The 15,193-nt window shown below is 43.9% G+C and overlaps 1 protein-coding gene across 1 annotated transcript in view; it reads left to right on the top strand.

Moving 5' to 3' along the window:
- HYDIN (HYDIN axonemal central pair apparatus protein) overlaps nt 1–15,193 on the top strand; it is a 149,189-nt gene that overhangs the window by 15,558 nt on the left and 118,438 nt on the right. Inside the window, exon 6 of the mRNA XM_075101795.1 lies at nt 5,619–5,743. Within this exon, the coding sequence (XP_074957896.1) occupies nt 5,619–5,743 (125 nt within the window). The remainder of the gene's footprint in view (nt 1–5,618; nt 5,744–15,193) is intronic.

Below are 15,193 nucleotides of genomic sequence, written 5' to 3'. Positions count from 1 at the left end.
TACTCAAGGCCTTTTTGTGTTGAGCTTTGAATGTCTTTGAGGTTCTCTTGCTTCTCTGGGTCCTTGTTTTTAGTGTTCAACCACCCTCTTGGTAACAATTTTTTTAAGATTTACTCAGATTTTCCATTACTGTAACTTGTGTTCATTTTCCCTTAGCCTATCACTGCACATCTCAAAGAGCCTGGCCCCATCTTCTCTACACCTTCCCTTTATGTAGTTGTAGACAGCACTAAGATCACTCTTCCTCTTTCCTTCTCAAGGCTGTACAAACCCATTTCTCTCAGCATCTCCATGCATGTCCTTTGCTCCAGCCCCTAAGGTCCTCTTCTGTAGAAATGCTTTCTATCCCATCAATGCCCAGCTTGTACTGCCAGGGGTTATTCCATCCCAAATACAGGATTTTGCATTTTCCATCCCTGAACTGCATGAAGTTCACATCAACCAATATCTCCAGCCTGTTGTGGTCCCTCTGAATAACAGCCCAGCCCTCCAGCGTATCAACTACTTCCCCCAGTTTGGTATCATCCACAAAATTTTGAGTTTTCCCTCCTGTTTACCAGGTCAGGGTGTTTCCTTGCATCCCAAGACCTGAACGACCATATTCTCCCTATGTGATGAGGCTATGGTGTGCCAGGAGTGGTTTTTCCAGCCAGGGCTGGAGACCATACTGTGTGACATCTCATCACTGTATCGTACCAACTCTTCTTGCTGTCTGAGTGCCTCTGGACCTTCTACCATATCTGCCAACTTTCACATTAATGACTGAGTTTCTTGATAGCAGCGATCAATGGTTGGTTCCTTGCTGCTTGTGCTATGAGAAGTTGCTCAGATGCCTACCACTGAGCTCTCAGGTGAGCCCTGTGGTTCTAGCAACCCAGCAGAAAAGAACTGGCCTCCCAGGTGGCATGACAAGTTGGCTTGAGAATCAGACTAATACACTGCTCCACAAGGTAGTAGATCATTAGCTGGCAATTGTCTTTGAACAGATATATATTACAGAGGCTTTCACAAGAAAGGCCATTTTGGTACTAATGTTAGGGGATTAATTTCCCTGTTGTAGAGGCTATAACAAAGGCTGCATCATTATTAACAGAGGTAGTGCAGATTTAGTTTAATGTTACTAATTCTCTTGAATGACTCCCATAATAATTTGATGATTAATTATTATTACAGAACATTTAAAACTGCTTTGGAAATGAATGACTTATGTTCCTTATCCTGGAGAGTTTAAAGTGTAAATACAAGATATAGTAATCAAAAATTATGGCATAGGTGCTAGGGGAAAGGAGTGCTAGCCTTACAGACTGAAATTCAGGACTGTTTCAGTGTTCTTATTTAGTGGATAATTTAAGCAGCATAAGTTGAATGTGTGCTTAACTTTTACTGGGTAAAGACGCAGTGTTGTGTTAAAGCTTAATATCACATACTAGCTTTGTGTGTTATGTACAAGCACACACGCGTGTATATGAGAGGGAGGAGGATTAGTAGTGTAGAAGGGATGAGAGATCTGTCTAAGTTTATAGACCATCAGCTGCCCTCTGTGTCCTTTATTCTCTATCTGCGCAGTTTAAACTTCTGTCTTAGTTGCTGCAACCTTTGTTTTCTGGCCTGAGCAAATTCAGGCTCTTGCCCATTCGCGAGTCAGCTGCAGATGCTGCCATTTCCTAGTGTAATGTGCTGCTCATCACTTTTTTGCCTCCTTTCTCTGGATTTCCTTCTCTATGTCATCAAGTGTAACCTATCTGCTTTCACTTTCAGTGCATTTTTCAGCCCATCTCCAATCCTAACCTTTCCTCTCAGTATTGAGAGCTCAGCTTTTCCATCTGCTCAGTTGATGATGATTGCTCCCTGCCTGTTACTCATTTATCTAAGGACTCTGATGTTTTCTGTTGTGCATTTCATTCCAGGGAAGAGCTCTTAAGTGAATCCATGGGGCCAATTCACCATCTTTCTGATGTTCCCTGTTCAGAGCTCTCCCTTGCCATGGTATCTACCAGAAAACATGCCAACATTTTGACCACTTTTTCATAAAGGAAAAAAAAACCCTCCAAAGTCCTCCCCATTATGCAGTCTGGTTTTGTGCCTGCCTCTGCGTGTTCATACCCAGCTCTTAGCTGCATAGCTTGGTAATAAAGAATAATAGTATAAATATAGAAAGTCTCTTCCTGTCGTTCTCATTGTTAAGACAGGATAATGAGTTTCTTCATGACGTTCAGGGAGATAAATGTCATTCCAGTACATCTGAGTAGAAAATGGTGTCTGAAAGCAGATCTCAGTGCAGCACTGCCTTTCCCTGACATTACAGATATTGTGCTGTGCCATGCTACGGGGCTAGAGAGGATCAGTCCAAGATAATCACCTCTGTTTAGGAATGTCTCTGCCAAGCTCTGAAAGCTAAGGAAATTATCCTATAAGGCACGGTGCTTGGAGCCCCTTTGCATCCCTCTCTATAGTACCCATGTACTATATTGAGGCATGGGATTGGAGATATCATAAGGTACAAAGACCACTCAAGAATATGAAAATAGAACCTCGATGTAGTGAAAGAGAGAGAGAGCGCTGTGGGATGCTGACTTTACGCAATTTTTTAGCACACAGGCAGTGTCTCGGATGCTTTGACCCAGCAGACCGGGGTTTAGTGGAATAGTTACTCTGCTTGACTTTGGCTGCTATACCATTACTAAAAAGTAATATATGTTGAGATTAAATGATCTTTGGGTTTTCCTGCAGTAGGTCTTAGTGGACAGATGAGGCAATTCAATCACCAGTAGACTTTACTGCCTTCCTTGGAGTTGGAGATAGCTTTTAATGAAATCGCTTCTCCCACACTCAAATGATTTTTATAATGCAAATTAAGGCACCAGTAGACCAAAGTAAGTTTGGTTGTAGAGGTAAACATGCTATGGGAATTGAGGAATCCTGTTGTAGCATCCTTGCACACTGCGTTTGCTAAATGTGTGGTTGCAGGAGAAAAGGCAGGATGGCGGTTTGGGAGCCCAAGTCACGGAATTGCCAGCTTTGTTCTCTTGTCAGTTGTGTTTCTAAATTATGTCAGGAATATTTTGCCCTTGGTATTCTCATGGGACACAACTTTTGTCCAATTCTCTCAAGATGGGGAGCTGATGCCTGGTGAAAGTAAGCAAGATGTAAATGCCAAAAGATATAATTGTGAAATTGCTTACAAATCTAGTGTTGCTCTGTTTTTGAAGGGCTATAATAGGTAAGATCTCAGGAGGTACTGGTGGGAAGACCTCTCCTAAATTGGTGTGGCTAGATGAGTTTATACAAGCTGGGGATTGCAAGGTACCACTGGGAGACCTGGACTTGTTAAAGCTTAGATGTTGTACAACAAAGCAAACGTTCAAGTGGACAAATTTAAAAAACATGTCAGAAGAAAACAAGCTATTAAAGAAAACTTCAAACCTTTACCTTTTCTGTCTTTCAGGAGCAGTGGTGATTAAAAGGGTAGATCTCATAGAACCAGAATTGCCTTAAAGAACAGCTCACAATTAATGGATAAAAGGAAGAAATTTAGCCTGCCAGCTTCATTTCTTGGCAGTGCTTTTCATTGGCTATTACAATGTGTCAGGGATGTCTCCTTGGGACCTCTTCTTATCTGTAGGCTGCATGGAACAGCTTAGTGATGTTGGCTGATATTCAGAGGAATTAAGTTTGACCATGGAGCTTGCGTCTTTAGGTCTTGAAGAATCAGGTCTATGTGATGCATAATGAGCTCCTGCTACAGCAGTAACAAATTGTCTTGTGGGTACAGCATGGGGTGGGATGTAGGAGATGTGGTGTCTGATTTGTGCTCAGTTTCTCAGTCCTGAGAACTGAGTCCTGAACCTGGTTGGATCCTGTTCTTCTGATAATTTGAAAACATGAAGATGTCTTCTTTCTCAGGCATCCCCATAAGTCACCCCAGGAGTATTATTCCCATCCCAGCTATTTGAGGGCAGGCGTATGTAGTCATGAGGAAGGAGCAGATGGGATGGGAGGTAATGCTGAAGTGTTGCCAGGAATCCCCTTTCTTAACTAGCAACTTTTCTATTCTGGCAATATTTCTGGAAAAAAAAAGGGGTGGGGTGGGGGGTAATGCCATGCCTTTCCCACAGCAGGAATGATCCCACCCAGGCACCGGCAGAGACCTGTGGCACTCTTCCATAACCATCAGTGCAGACGCAGGACCACATAGAGCAATCCACTTCTGAGGCTGGTGGTGCCTTGTCTTTCCTCTTCTCTCTCAAAATTCTCAAGTCCAGCACGTAAACATTGCAGGCGCAATGCTGCTCCATTAAAGTCAGCCACAATGGTCTCGCTAGTTACAATAGAAACAGGTCAGGCCCCTAATTGCAGCAACATCTCCTTAATGAGCAGAAACTCCAGCAATTTCATCAGCTGTCACTACTTATATGAACAAAGTTCAGTTTGTACATGGCTCCAGTTGTTCTCATTATTTGTGTGTGCATTACATTCTCTAATCATAGTAAAACTCTCCAGACCATGTTTTTAAGGTGCAAATTGACTACCAGCAAAGCACTAAAACCAATAACTTTTGTGTTCTAAGTGGGGCTGTACAAGAGCCACGAGGCCCAGCTGCCATTGTGCGGGTGCGTATTTCATCTGACTTGTCCCTAAGCATTAAAGCACCAAGTTATGTGTCTAATAAGCCAAAAGCTGTTTACCTGGTGATAAATCATAATTGCTCATATTAAATCCAAAGTACACCAACACATTTTCATAATTTCCAACACATTGCACAGACTTTGTCTGATGGGCCAAGCAAACAGTTATCCAGCTTGGATTACAACCCAGAATCCCAGATTGGATTGCTTGTGAATACAGAGAAAACCTCGTGTTAAACTTACCTTGATATGCTCCTGTTAATGGCACTCCATTTAGCTAGGGATTTAATCATTCAGGCTGTAAATGAGATACTTATTTTGTGTCTTGTTTCCATGTCATGGTATCACTCCAGTCTGCATTTGTACTCATTCAGATTTTTCTGATTGTTCCTTTTCTTCTTAGAGCAGCTTTCATTGAAATGCTGATAAAACATGCCCTTTCTTAGACTAAACAAGAATGTTTTCAAGGTAAAAAATTAATTCTGCAAATTTAAACCATAATAATTCTCTGATCTTCAAGAAAAACTTTTATTCTCCCCGTCTGATTTCTAGGCTGTAATCTCATAGCAACAGGTATTGCCTTGACATTTCTGTCTCTTGGGGTGAGGTTTATAGGTAGCAGGAAAAGACTGATTCCAGAGGAAGACAGTGTCAGGTTGTGCATGCAAATAATTGTTACCATCTCTGTGCTCTTCAAAATCGACGCTCTGGTTGTATTGCTAGCAGTTGGACTCTTGAGCCTCACTGCAGAGAACTGGATGCAGCGTATGGGTGAGACGAGGCTGTTTTATACCATAGGATCTCCTGAGGACTGGGTCTCTTCAGGATTGAGAGTCAGTAGCTCTGTTTCTGATCCTGTATGTAGTGTTTTTCTTCTGCTGACTGTGGTTTGTTTACTCCTTGCTTGCATAAGTGAGCTGAAGTGAACTAGGCTGCCAAAGGAATATAATCCCCAAATCTCACACAACGGTCCTGATATCTTCTGTGTTGCAGCCCTTTCTCTGTTGATCCCTCCATTGGGACTCTTGGGATTGGTGACACCATGCAAGTAACAGTGGATTTTCACCCACTGAAGACAGGAGATCATTTGAGATCCCTGATAGTTCACTATGACACAGGTAAGTGCTGGGCAGTGTGTGGTGCACACTCACTGCATCCTTCAAAACGGAGCCCTTCCTAAGCTGAAAAATGGTAAGCTTGCTTGGCAAATAACTTCTAAAACCTTTTCTTTCAAAACCTCTGCATGTTTCAGTGCTTAGAAATGAGCAGGTAAGGGGCAAAGGCTGAATCTGTCTTTGTCCTGTATGTCCTGTGTGCTGGTCCATCACTGGGGGACCCTGGTGTCAGCAAGGTGTTCTCCCCCCAGCACCTCCCCATGACAGTCATCTACCATCATTCCCCATTGTCCCAGCCACCTTAATTCCCTCTCCAGGTGTACCTTTCCTGTCCCACCTTTACCTCAGAAATGAAAAATAGTTGGTGATTAGGGGATTGTTGAGTATATCCCATCAAAGAGGAATGAGATTTTGGAATCCTGTTTTGCTGGGAGTTGCTGAGTGGAAGAAGTATTAAGTCTTCATGGCACTGTGCATATGCACCTGTGAAGTTTTATTCCTAGACAATGCAATGTTTGAAGTGTAACATGGGAAGTACATGTCTCTGTCAGACTCTCTCCAATGTCCACTGTCTCTTACACGCCTCTCTCACATTTGTGCTTCTCTGTTGTCTTGCCTCAGACCCTTTTTTTCTATGTTGTGTTCTACCCATCTACATCCCACACTTTATAACATCAGGACTAAAGTAGCCAGGACTTGAGGGGCTCTTGGGATTTGGCAGGAAGTGTTCACTGCCTCCTGAGATAGGTGTAAAATTGATACTAGAGTATGAGAAGCCAAGATCAGGCTACAGAAATACTGTCAGCTTTATAAGTCACTTTAAGCGGGGAAGACTCAAGAAGAATGCGTGACGTTAAAATGCTCTGTCTGTCGTGGTTCAGCAGAGGTGTCTTGTGATGCTGAATGAGATGCTTTCTCCATTGCGTGAATGCATTTGGTGTGCATTTTCTCTTGCCTGAAAGAAAGGTTTGTTTTGCCCCGTTCCTGAACATCAGTCCTGGGAAGCATTATGTCCAAACCTAGGTGATACTGTGATGCTTTAGCCCAGCAATGAGCATTTTAATTGGCTTGAGTTTGTAGAAGTTATAAAAATACTCCTGTAGCTTCCAAATGCTCTTTGTAGCCTTATGAGTTATCATAGCTTTGTTTAACATTTGTCAGTTAATGACATTCACAGAACGGTTTATGCTCACTCAGAGAAGCTCACTGGTTTGCATAACACTTTCTTGAAAGAACTACTGACATTTCAGATAAAGAAGCACAAAAAAGTGCTTCATTTGTATGCGTGAAGAGAGTCTGTAGGATAAAATTCAGAGGGGTAGATCTTTCTCTTGGGTAAATCAAAAGTAACACTAAAGATCAGGGCTATAGGGATTATACTTTGCAGCTGAAAAGACTGAGTGAATTATTAGGGCTGGGATCTTCATGGCTTGCTTTGAAATATGTCTTGTTCTTACTGTAACACCTGGTTCCTCCACGGTTAATCTTTGCAGAAGCGATTTGCATGGATTGGCCACAGAGATCAAACTATCTGCTGGCTCTGAGATGGGCTGCCTCCCAGGAATATGTGTAGCTACCAGGGAGATGAACCCAGGATTCATTCCTGCCTGTCAGTACAGCACTGCAGTTTGTTTTTTTTTAAATAAACCACAGATTGATAAGGAGAGCAAGGGAATAATTAACAGATTATCTCTCTAGCTTTGAAGCATACAAACAAGTAAAAGGCTGCTGAGATTAATTGCTAAAGTGAAACTGAAACATTTAATCAGTCAGTCTTAAAAGCTGCTTATTGCAGGTGTAATGCAGGGCACCAGACAATATTACCCAACCTCATGTGGCAAGCTCTGGCTAGTTTGTCCTACGCTAAGTCAGACTCCCTGTGACTCGCATACAAAAAGCAGCTGCGTTGCTCTTTCAGAACAGAGACTGTTTGTTACAAAACAGAAGTGCTAAGAGCAAAATAGCAGCTTAGGATGTTGGGAGGCATTTTCTGTGCTTTTCTGTGTGTCTGTATTGACTTGCTTAACTCACAAGTGGCAGTAGTTCTCACTGAGTCATGCTGTTGTTAGTGTGACTTACACAGGATCAGGTGCATGTTATGGTGGTTTAATTTTTGCTGACGTTGGGTCAAATCTGTCTCTAGCATTGCTTAAGCAAACACAGAGCTCTTTGATGTAAATAAGTCACAATTTTCCCTTTGCCTATTGACTGATTTAAATTGTGCATCCTTAAGACTGTCCTGCGTAGGAATACAGATACTGACCCTGGATAGACTGTACATGTGATCATAGTCCTGTTGCTACAGACTTTACAGATGAGTGTGAAGAAATTGTCTTTGCTGCTAAAAGCATGATGATTAACAATGAAAATTTGACCTTCAGCACTTCATATCACAGAATAGTAGGGGTTGGAAGTGACCTCTGGAGGTCATCTTGTCCAACCCCCCTGCCTGAGCAGGGACAACTAGAGCAGGGGGTACAGGACCGCGTCCAGGCGGGTTTTGAATGTCTCCAGGGAAGGAGACTCCACAACCTCCCTGGGCAGCCTGTTCCACTGCTCTGGCACCCTCACAGGAAAGAAGTTTTTTCTCATGTTTAGCTGGAACTTCCTGCGTTCCCACTTGTGCCCATTGTCCCTTGGCCTGTCATTGGGCACCACTGAAGAGAGTCCAGCCCCATCCTCTTGACACCCACCCTTCAGATATTTATAAGCATTGATAAGATTCCCCTCTCAGTCTTCCCTTCTCCAGGCTGAACAAACCCAGGTCTCTCAGCCTTTCCTCATAAGGGAGATGCTCCGGCCCCCTGATCATCTTGCTAGCTCTCCACTGGACTTGCTCAAGGAGTTCCACATCCTTCTTAAACTGAGGGGCCCAAAACTGGACACAGTACTCCAAATGTGGTCTCACTAGGGCAGAGTGGAGGGAAAGGATAACCTCTCTGGATCTGCTGGCCACAATCCTTTTAACGCAGCCCAGGATGGATACCATTGGCCTTCTTGGCCACAAGGGCACATTGTTGGCTCATGGTCAGCTGCTTGTCCACCAGCACTCCCAGGTCCTTCTCAGCAGAGCCACTTTCCAGTAGGTCAGCCCCCAACCTGTACTGGTGCATGGGGCTGTTCCTCCCCAGGTGCAGGAGGAACAAATGTCCAAACCCCTCCATTTCCCACATGAGTGTGTGTCTGAGTGCGAAAAATCCCAGCCCATCCTGAAATGAAGGTGACTTGGGATGTTCTGGGCTACAGCACAGCCCTATTCATCACCTTATTATCAGATGATGTTATCAGAAGGTGTTTCTGAAGCCTGTATGCCAAGCACACATACCAATTTGGAAAGGGTTCTGCACTCAGGACCACTTGATAGTCTGGTTGGTGGCTTGGCCCTCCCCAGGTGACTTTTAGCTCACGCCATGCAATGTGGGGAAAATAAGTTTACGGAGCTAAGTCTAGTCTCAACGAACTCAGTATTCATAAAGCATAGATATTCTTTTAGCTCTCAAATTCTTCTGAAGTGAGACGCCCAAGCTGGTTGGCCTGAGTGCTGCCATTTGTACATCAAATGCAGTTTGCTGCAGTCATAATGCTCATTGCAACCTGAAATATAGCACAAGCTTGGCATGGGAGGGTGAGCTTTGCTCAGGTACATGTGGTTTAAGGAGATGTGCGACAGTTTCCCAGAGCTGTGCTTGAGGTGCAAAACAAACTCACCAGTCCCATAGCACCCAGAAATAATAAAATCTACGGCAGATGCTCCGTGCAAGTAAAGGAAGCTGCCAGAGATGAGAGGTGCTGGGAATTGTGGAAGGAGAATCACTTCTCTGCTCTGAGCACCCTATATCCTGACTCACACTAGACCTCCTGTTTCTAGGAATTACCTACTGTGGTATGATGGGTGGTCTTCAAGGTGTAAGACCAGATTCTGTTCTTGTGTGTGGGTGCCTGCAGTGTCCATGGGACGTGGCAAGGTGCTACAACATGCTTCTAGTCTAGGAGATGTCATGTGTGACGCTTAAAGTCCTCTGCCATCAGTCACCGTATCCCTTGGGATACCTTTGTCAGTGCAGGAAACTTCAGTAATTAGTAAAGCCTCACTGAACTTGTGCATGGCTGACAGACACTATATATTGAGATGCTTTTGTTGCTGTCAGGAATAAGAGTAATTATGCAGATCATTTTCCTTTCGTGGCTCTGTGAGACTGTAATGCAGAAGCAAAAGCCTGGGGGCAGAATCTCACCCTCTTTGAGGGCAGAGATCAGAGCCAGTACTCATATGTGGATTTCAGGAGACAGCATATCCAAGAAGAGCCAGCCCTCAAGCAGGAGTGTCTACTCCATTACTGTCCTCTCTCCCCATAGTGCAGAGCCCCAGAAAGCAGCTTCCCCTGAAGAAGAGGTAACATGTGGCTCAGGATTAGTTCTCAGTCATTTTAGGTCCGCTGGAAGCCTCCAGTCTCATGCTAAAAGCCCACTGAGGAACCGTCTGGGCATTTGGCAGATTAATACCCTGTTTTCCCTCAACTTCCTGCACAACTTACGGAAGGGTTGACAGTTCCTGAGCAGGAGCTCTTCTAAAGCAAATATCAGCCTGTTTGCTGTGGATCACAGACCCAGGCTCAGAGCATCCTTTGTGGCTCTGCACACCCAGGGCAAGGAAGAAAGAGCTCGGCCTCAGCTCCTTGATTAATTACTTCAAGGACAGGTAGAAGATGTGGGCAGCATCTGCCTCCAGCTCCATAGTTGTCAATCAGATTGAGCTTTCCTTTACTGGGTTAGTTACTGTCCCCAGAGGAATGGGATGAAGTAATGTTTCCTCTCCTGAGCCCTGGGGAGCAAAACTTGCTCTCTGCCAAATTCAGGTTATTCCTTCACAGGAGAAGAGAAGAGCTAAACACATTTCTCCAGTGCAGCATGCTAGGAGCATCAGAGTGCTACCATGACGTGTGGTTTGGGTTGACCAGTATCTGCCTGTGTGAACTGCCCCTATGGCTTCTAGCCATATTGGTGTCTGGAGTGATCTGTGATTTTTCCCCTTCCTTTGAGTCAGTGCGAACACTTGTAGGATAGATCTGATTTCCTTGGCGCAGTGTAAGAAGGAAAAAAAACAATAAAACATTTCCTGGGTAGACCTCAAAGAACTGAATGGGAATTACTGTTAGTGTGGCAGCAACACTCAGGGTTACAAGGGAGTATCAGAGGTGGATCTAGGTCTTCTACCCTGCATAGGATGCCCTGACCCACTGCCCTGAGATGCCTCTGTCCTTGGTCTGCAGCAGCAGAAGCCTCTGGAGCTGTGAGTTAAGTGTCAGTGTTTTCTCAAGCTGGCAGTTAATCTCAAATGGGGAAAATAAGGCATGAGATCACTGGAAAAATTAAGGCATATTTAAAACCAACTAATTAGGGAGCTGACGTGGAGCTCTTTTTAGTCACCCATGGAATGACAGGTAGTTTGATGTGACTCGTTAGAGCCATTTGGGTTTGGTGAAGATGATGGGTAACTACAGGACTGGGTGTGCTTAACTGGCAGCAGGAGAAGCAAAGCCTGTGCATCTTGGCCACAGTGATGATAAACTGTAGTAGAGGCTACATCGCGTTGCAGTGGGCCAGGGGAAATTGTCGACTGTGTTAGTGACTGTTGAGCTTCTGCATGGATCAGCATGGGTTTGCCAGCTGGGAGTGAAAACATGCTGGGATGCTGTATCCCTTTCTTCAGGTAAAATTGATGCTGGATTTAGCTGAATTGGCTTACTTCAGCAAACAAGGCCACCCGTGCAAGAGTTTGGCAGCGCATTAGTGATCACTGTGCGCATGCAGGAAACTCATTAAATCCCAGCCCTGGTGGTTTATTGCTGTTTGAGGCTGAACACATGACTGAAGCATGGATGTGCCAGCACCTCGGAACTTCTCAGCAAGGATAAAGCATCTGAGAAAAGCACTGCCTTGCTGTGATATTCATCTGTGTTTTCGCGTAGACTTTTGAGAACACAACCACCTTTGCGTAGCTCTGTTCTCTTTCCTTTAAGAACCCCCTTTCAGCTTGTCATCTGTCTTGCAAGGCTGGCATTGCAGTCAATTGCTTCCAGTACCTTGCTTGAAAATGAAATGAAAATCCTATTGATTTAGTCTCTAGATCAAGCCTTTTCCGTTCTCTTTTTTTCTTCTTTGTAAATCCACTGATGGGTGTGGATAGGCAGCAGGGTTTAACTGAGGTTTAGCCCTTGTTACGTTGCATTTTACATTCCTGAGATCGCTCAAATAAGCTGCTGAGTGCTCTCAATTTGTACTGACTTTAGTCAGAATGGAGGAGGCTCAATACTTCCCTGAGCAAACTCACTACCTCGTTAGATATTTATCTGTGTTGTCTGTGTTGTGCAGGGTACTAGGGTGGGAATACAAAAACCATCTTCTAGTTTTAATCTTATTTTTGTGTGAGTGTTTACAGGGGCTTTGATGTTGCCGTGAATAGTCTTAAGTTACTATTGAGTTAAATTCATGGCAACAGACCCTGAGCTTCTGATTGCCACTGCTGTGTGCCATTGCTGTTCACTTCTGTAGTTGTTCATCTTCATGCAATTCTCTGTTCCTTCAACACCAGACAGATTTATTGTAGCTTCTTATGAGTGCAAAGAATCTTCTGCTTTCTAAGCAGCAGCCTCTCTTGACTCCGAAGCCTTGCTGTAGTTCACTGATGCAGTTTTTTCAATTTGTATTTAGTGCTGGCAGATGTTTAGAAACTTATTTTATTCTGTGAGTTTATAAAGGTGATCTTGTTTCCCATGTTATTGTAAGGTGTAAGCCAGACTCTGATACTGTAGCTCTTACAAGAGGCTTCTCTAGCTTTTCGTTGGACTATCAGGCATTTAAAAACTTTGCAAAGGGGTTTTCCTTTGTGCTTGTCGCAGGTGGTGGTTGCAGGTTGTGCTTTTCTTCCTTTGCTTGTGAGAATTCCCAGCAGTGTGGCTGGTTTCTGACTGGCTTTTGTGTCCTCGTATGTCCCCTCTAAAGTGACTGGGAACTAGGTGAGTGGAGGGCATATACTGTAGGCAAAAAAAGGTGTAAATAAGAGTTTGTGCAATTGTATGTTAACTTTGCATCTTGACAGTAGCGGTGCTGCAACAGACCGAAGATTGGTAACTAATACTGTATACAACTGGTTATAGGCTTTTATAGTCTAAATCAATTAGATTGATGGATGAGTCTAATTGGTCTCCAGAGTGTTTGTTTATGTCAAAACAGCTAATAGGTAATGACTATTTCCTGTCTTTGTTCCCCTTTTTCTAGAACTGCTTTTAATAATAACTTTTTTTTTTACTGTTTTAGATAATGTTGTCCTAGTTCTTGCAAAGAGAGTATGGCCTTTGCCCCCTCTCCAGGGCCTTGTGTTTCAAGACAGATGGCCCATCACTTTGATGGTAGATGAAGGGGAATCAAGTTTGTGCTTCATTTGTGCTTGAGGTTTTTTTGCACAGCTTGACAGCTCCACAACTACATAACACCCCTCCTGACAAAAACCCTGCTAAAGCAACCCATGGAGTTGACACTGCAAGCACATACTGGGATGTGTGTACTAAGAGGGGTGTTTGGAAGTTATAAATCTCCTGTTGGCTGTTTTGTTCATCCCCAGGTATGCACAGAATAAGAATTCCATGTGATGCCACATATCCCAGTTTTAGCACATGAAAGATTTCTGGAAGAATATGGTTTTCATCTCTTCGTAGGTCATCTTTGACCCCACATTGTGTACTCTATCATCAGCGGAAATCACTAATATGTTCTTAAGTGTCATTAACTCTGGATGCATTTCAGGGCAGAACTGACCATTCATTAGTCTTTTTTCCTTGTGGATCAATCAGCGTCTGTTGAGAAGCAGAAGAGCAGCTTGAATGGTGATTGATTTATTAAGTGGTATACTGGGCATGTCTTTGCCAGGCAATCAGAATGAAAGTTCCTGCACCATTTTCCTGTGGCCCAAAAGCAATGTTTCAGCCAGTCAGGTATCGCAGCATGTCATTACTGTAGTAGCAATAATGATTAAAAATAGCCTGTAGCATCCCAGATATGCAGCAGCACTGTCTTTCATCATCCGATGGTACCATTGTCCTTTTCTACAAGGCTTCTTCATGCTGGGCAGAACAAAAACCCTCCATGCTGGCTCCCAGATATGCCGGTGCTGGAGTATTTCATCCTATAACAAGGCAAACAGGTCTTCTGAAGCATGGTGCAGAGAAGATAATGGGGAGTACTTTGGGTGCCTCATCACAGATGGATGCACAATGAGGAGCCTATTTGATTGCCAATGAGATGACTTTTAATGTGCAAGAGAGCTGTCTGAAGAGCCTGCAACCTGTCCCGTATACTGTTGTTGGCTAGTCGTTGCCTTCCATCCTCCATTCTGTCCCCATCTGTTGTCTTATGCACGGTGTTTGGGGTAGAGACCCCCTTCTTGCGATGTGCTGCATGGGCTCAGTGGATGCTTTGCTGAGACCTAGGCTATGCAGGGGACTTCTGGCCATTAACAGTAATAGCTCTGGCAACAATAATGATTAGGATGCTTTGAGCTTTCTTATAGCCTGGAAATGACTCTTTAGGAACACCCATGTTAGCAGAAGCAGTTATTTAGTGGTGAGGTTTAGAACAAGCTGCTCTTAGGGCTGGAGTAAATAACATGATGATTTAACACTGAAGATCGCTCATGAGCACTGCCTCAGAGAAATAGTTAAAAATGACTGTCACTGCTCTGCATTTTGCTCTAGCGCTGGAAATGCAAGTGTGAGGGCTGACAGATGGCCTTTCTCAGGCCGGCAGAGACCAGCACACCTCATAGGTGATGCAATTAGCTTCCTGACAGCCAAACAGCTCGGAGCAATGCTCCTGGCTCTGATCTAGTGGTAGCTCTGTGGGAGATGCAGCAAAAAGCATATGGTGGGGAAGCTGGATCCAGCTGTAGGTGACTTCTTTAGCTGTCTAGAGATCACTTAGCCTGGTGAAGTGACTCGCTTCTTCAGTGGTGAAGTGGTAATAGCAATGGTGAGGCAGTTGGGTATGATAGTAGCAAGAGCAAAGTATTCCTTGTTGCAGATTGACATGGAGGTACAAAACAGCCTTTTGAGTGAAGTGCTCTGCTTTCATTGCTTGCTTTTATTTTCAGTGAAAAAGCAGCAGGGCCTGTCTCTCTTCAGCTGCATTCATAGAAAATATGAGAGCAAGGCACAGCCTTCTGACAAACTGGGCAAATGAAATTAAACTTGCTTTCAGTGCTATCCAAATATTCCGAATTTGACTGCCATGCACTCCTAAAAAGATTTAAAATCCAAATTCAGATAAGAAGTGACAGGAATAAAGGAATAATATGTCTCAGTGAGGACAAGATGCAGCAGGGTACTGTTTTGTTTCTATTCAGTCTAGTCAATCTGGCTACCAGCTTCACAATATTTAGAGCATCAGTCATTGAAGAAA

This window comes from Phalacrocorax aristotelis, chromosome 8, assembly GCF_949628215.1.
Source record: "Phalacrocorax aristotelis chromosome 8, bGulAri2.1, whole genome shotgun sequence".
NCBI lineage: Eukaryota > Metazoa > Chordata > Aves > Suliformes > Phalacrocoracidae > Phalacrocorax > Phalacrocorax aristotelis.
The sequence above is the reverse complement of the archived record's forward strand: the minus strand, read 5'-3'. Positions and strand labels throughout refer to the sequence as shown.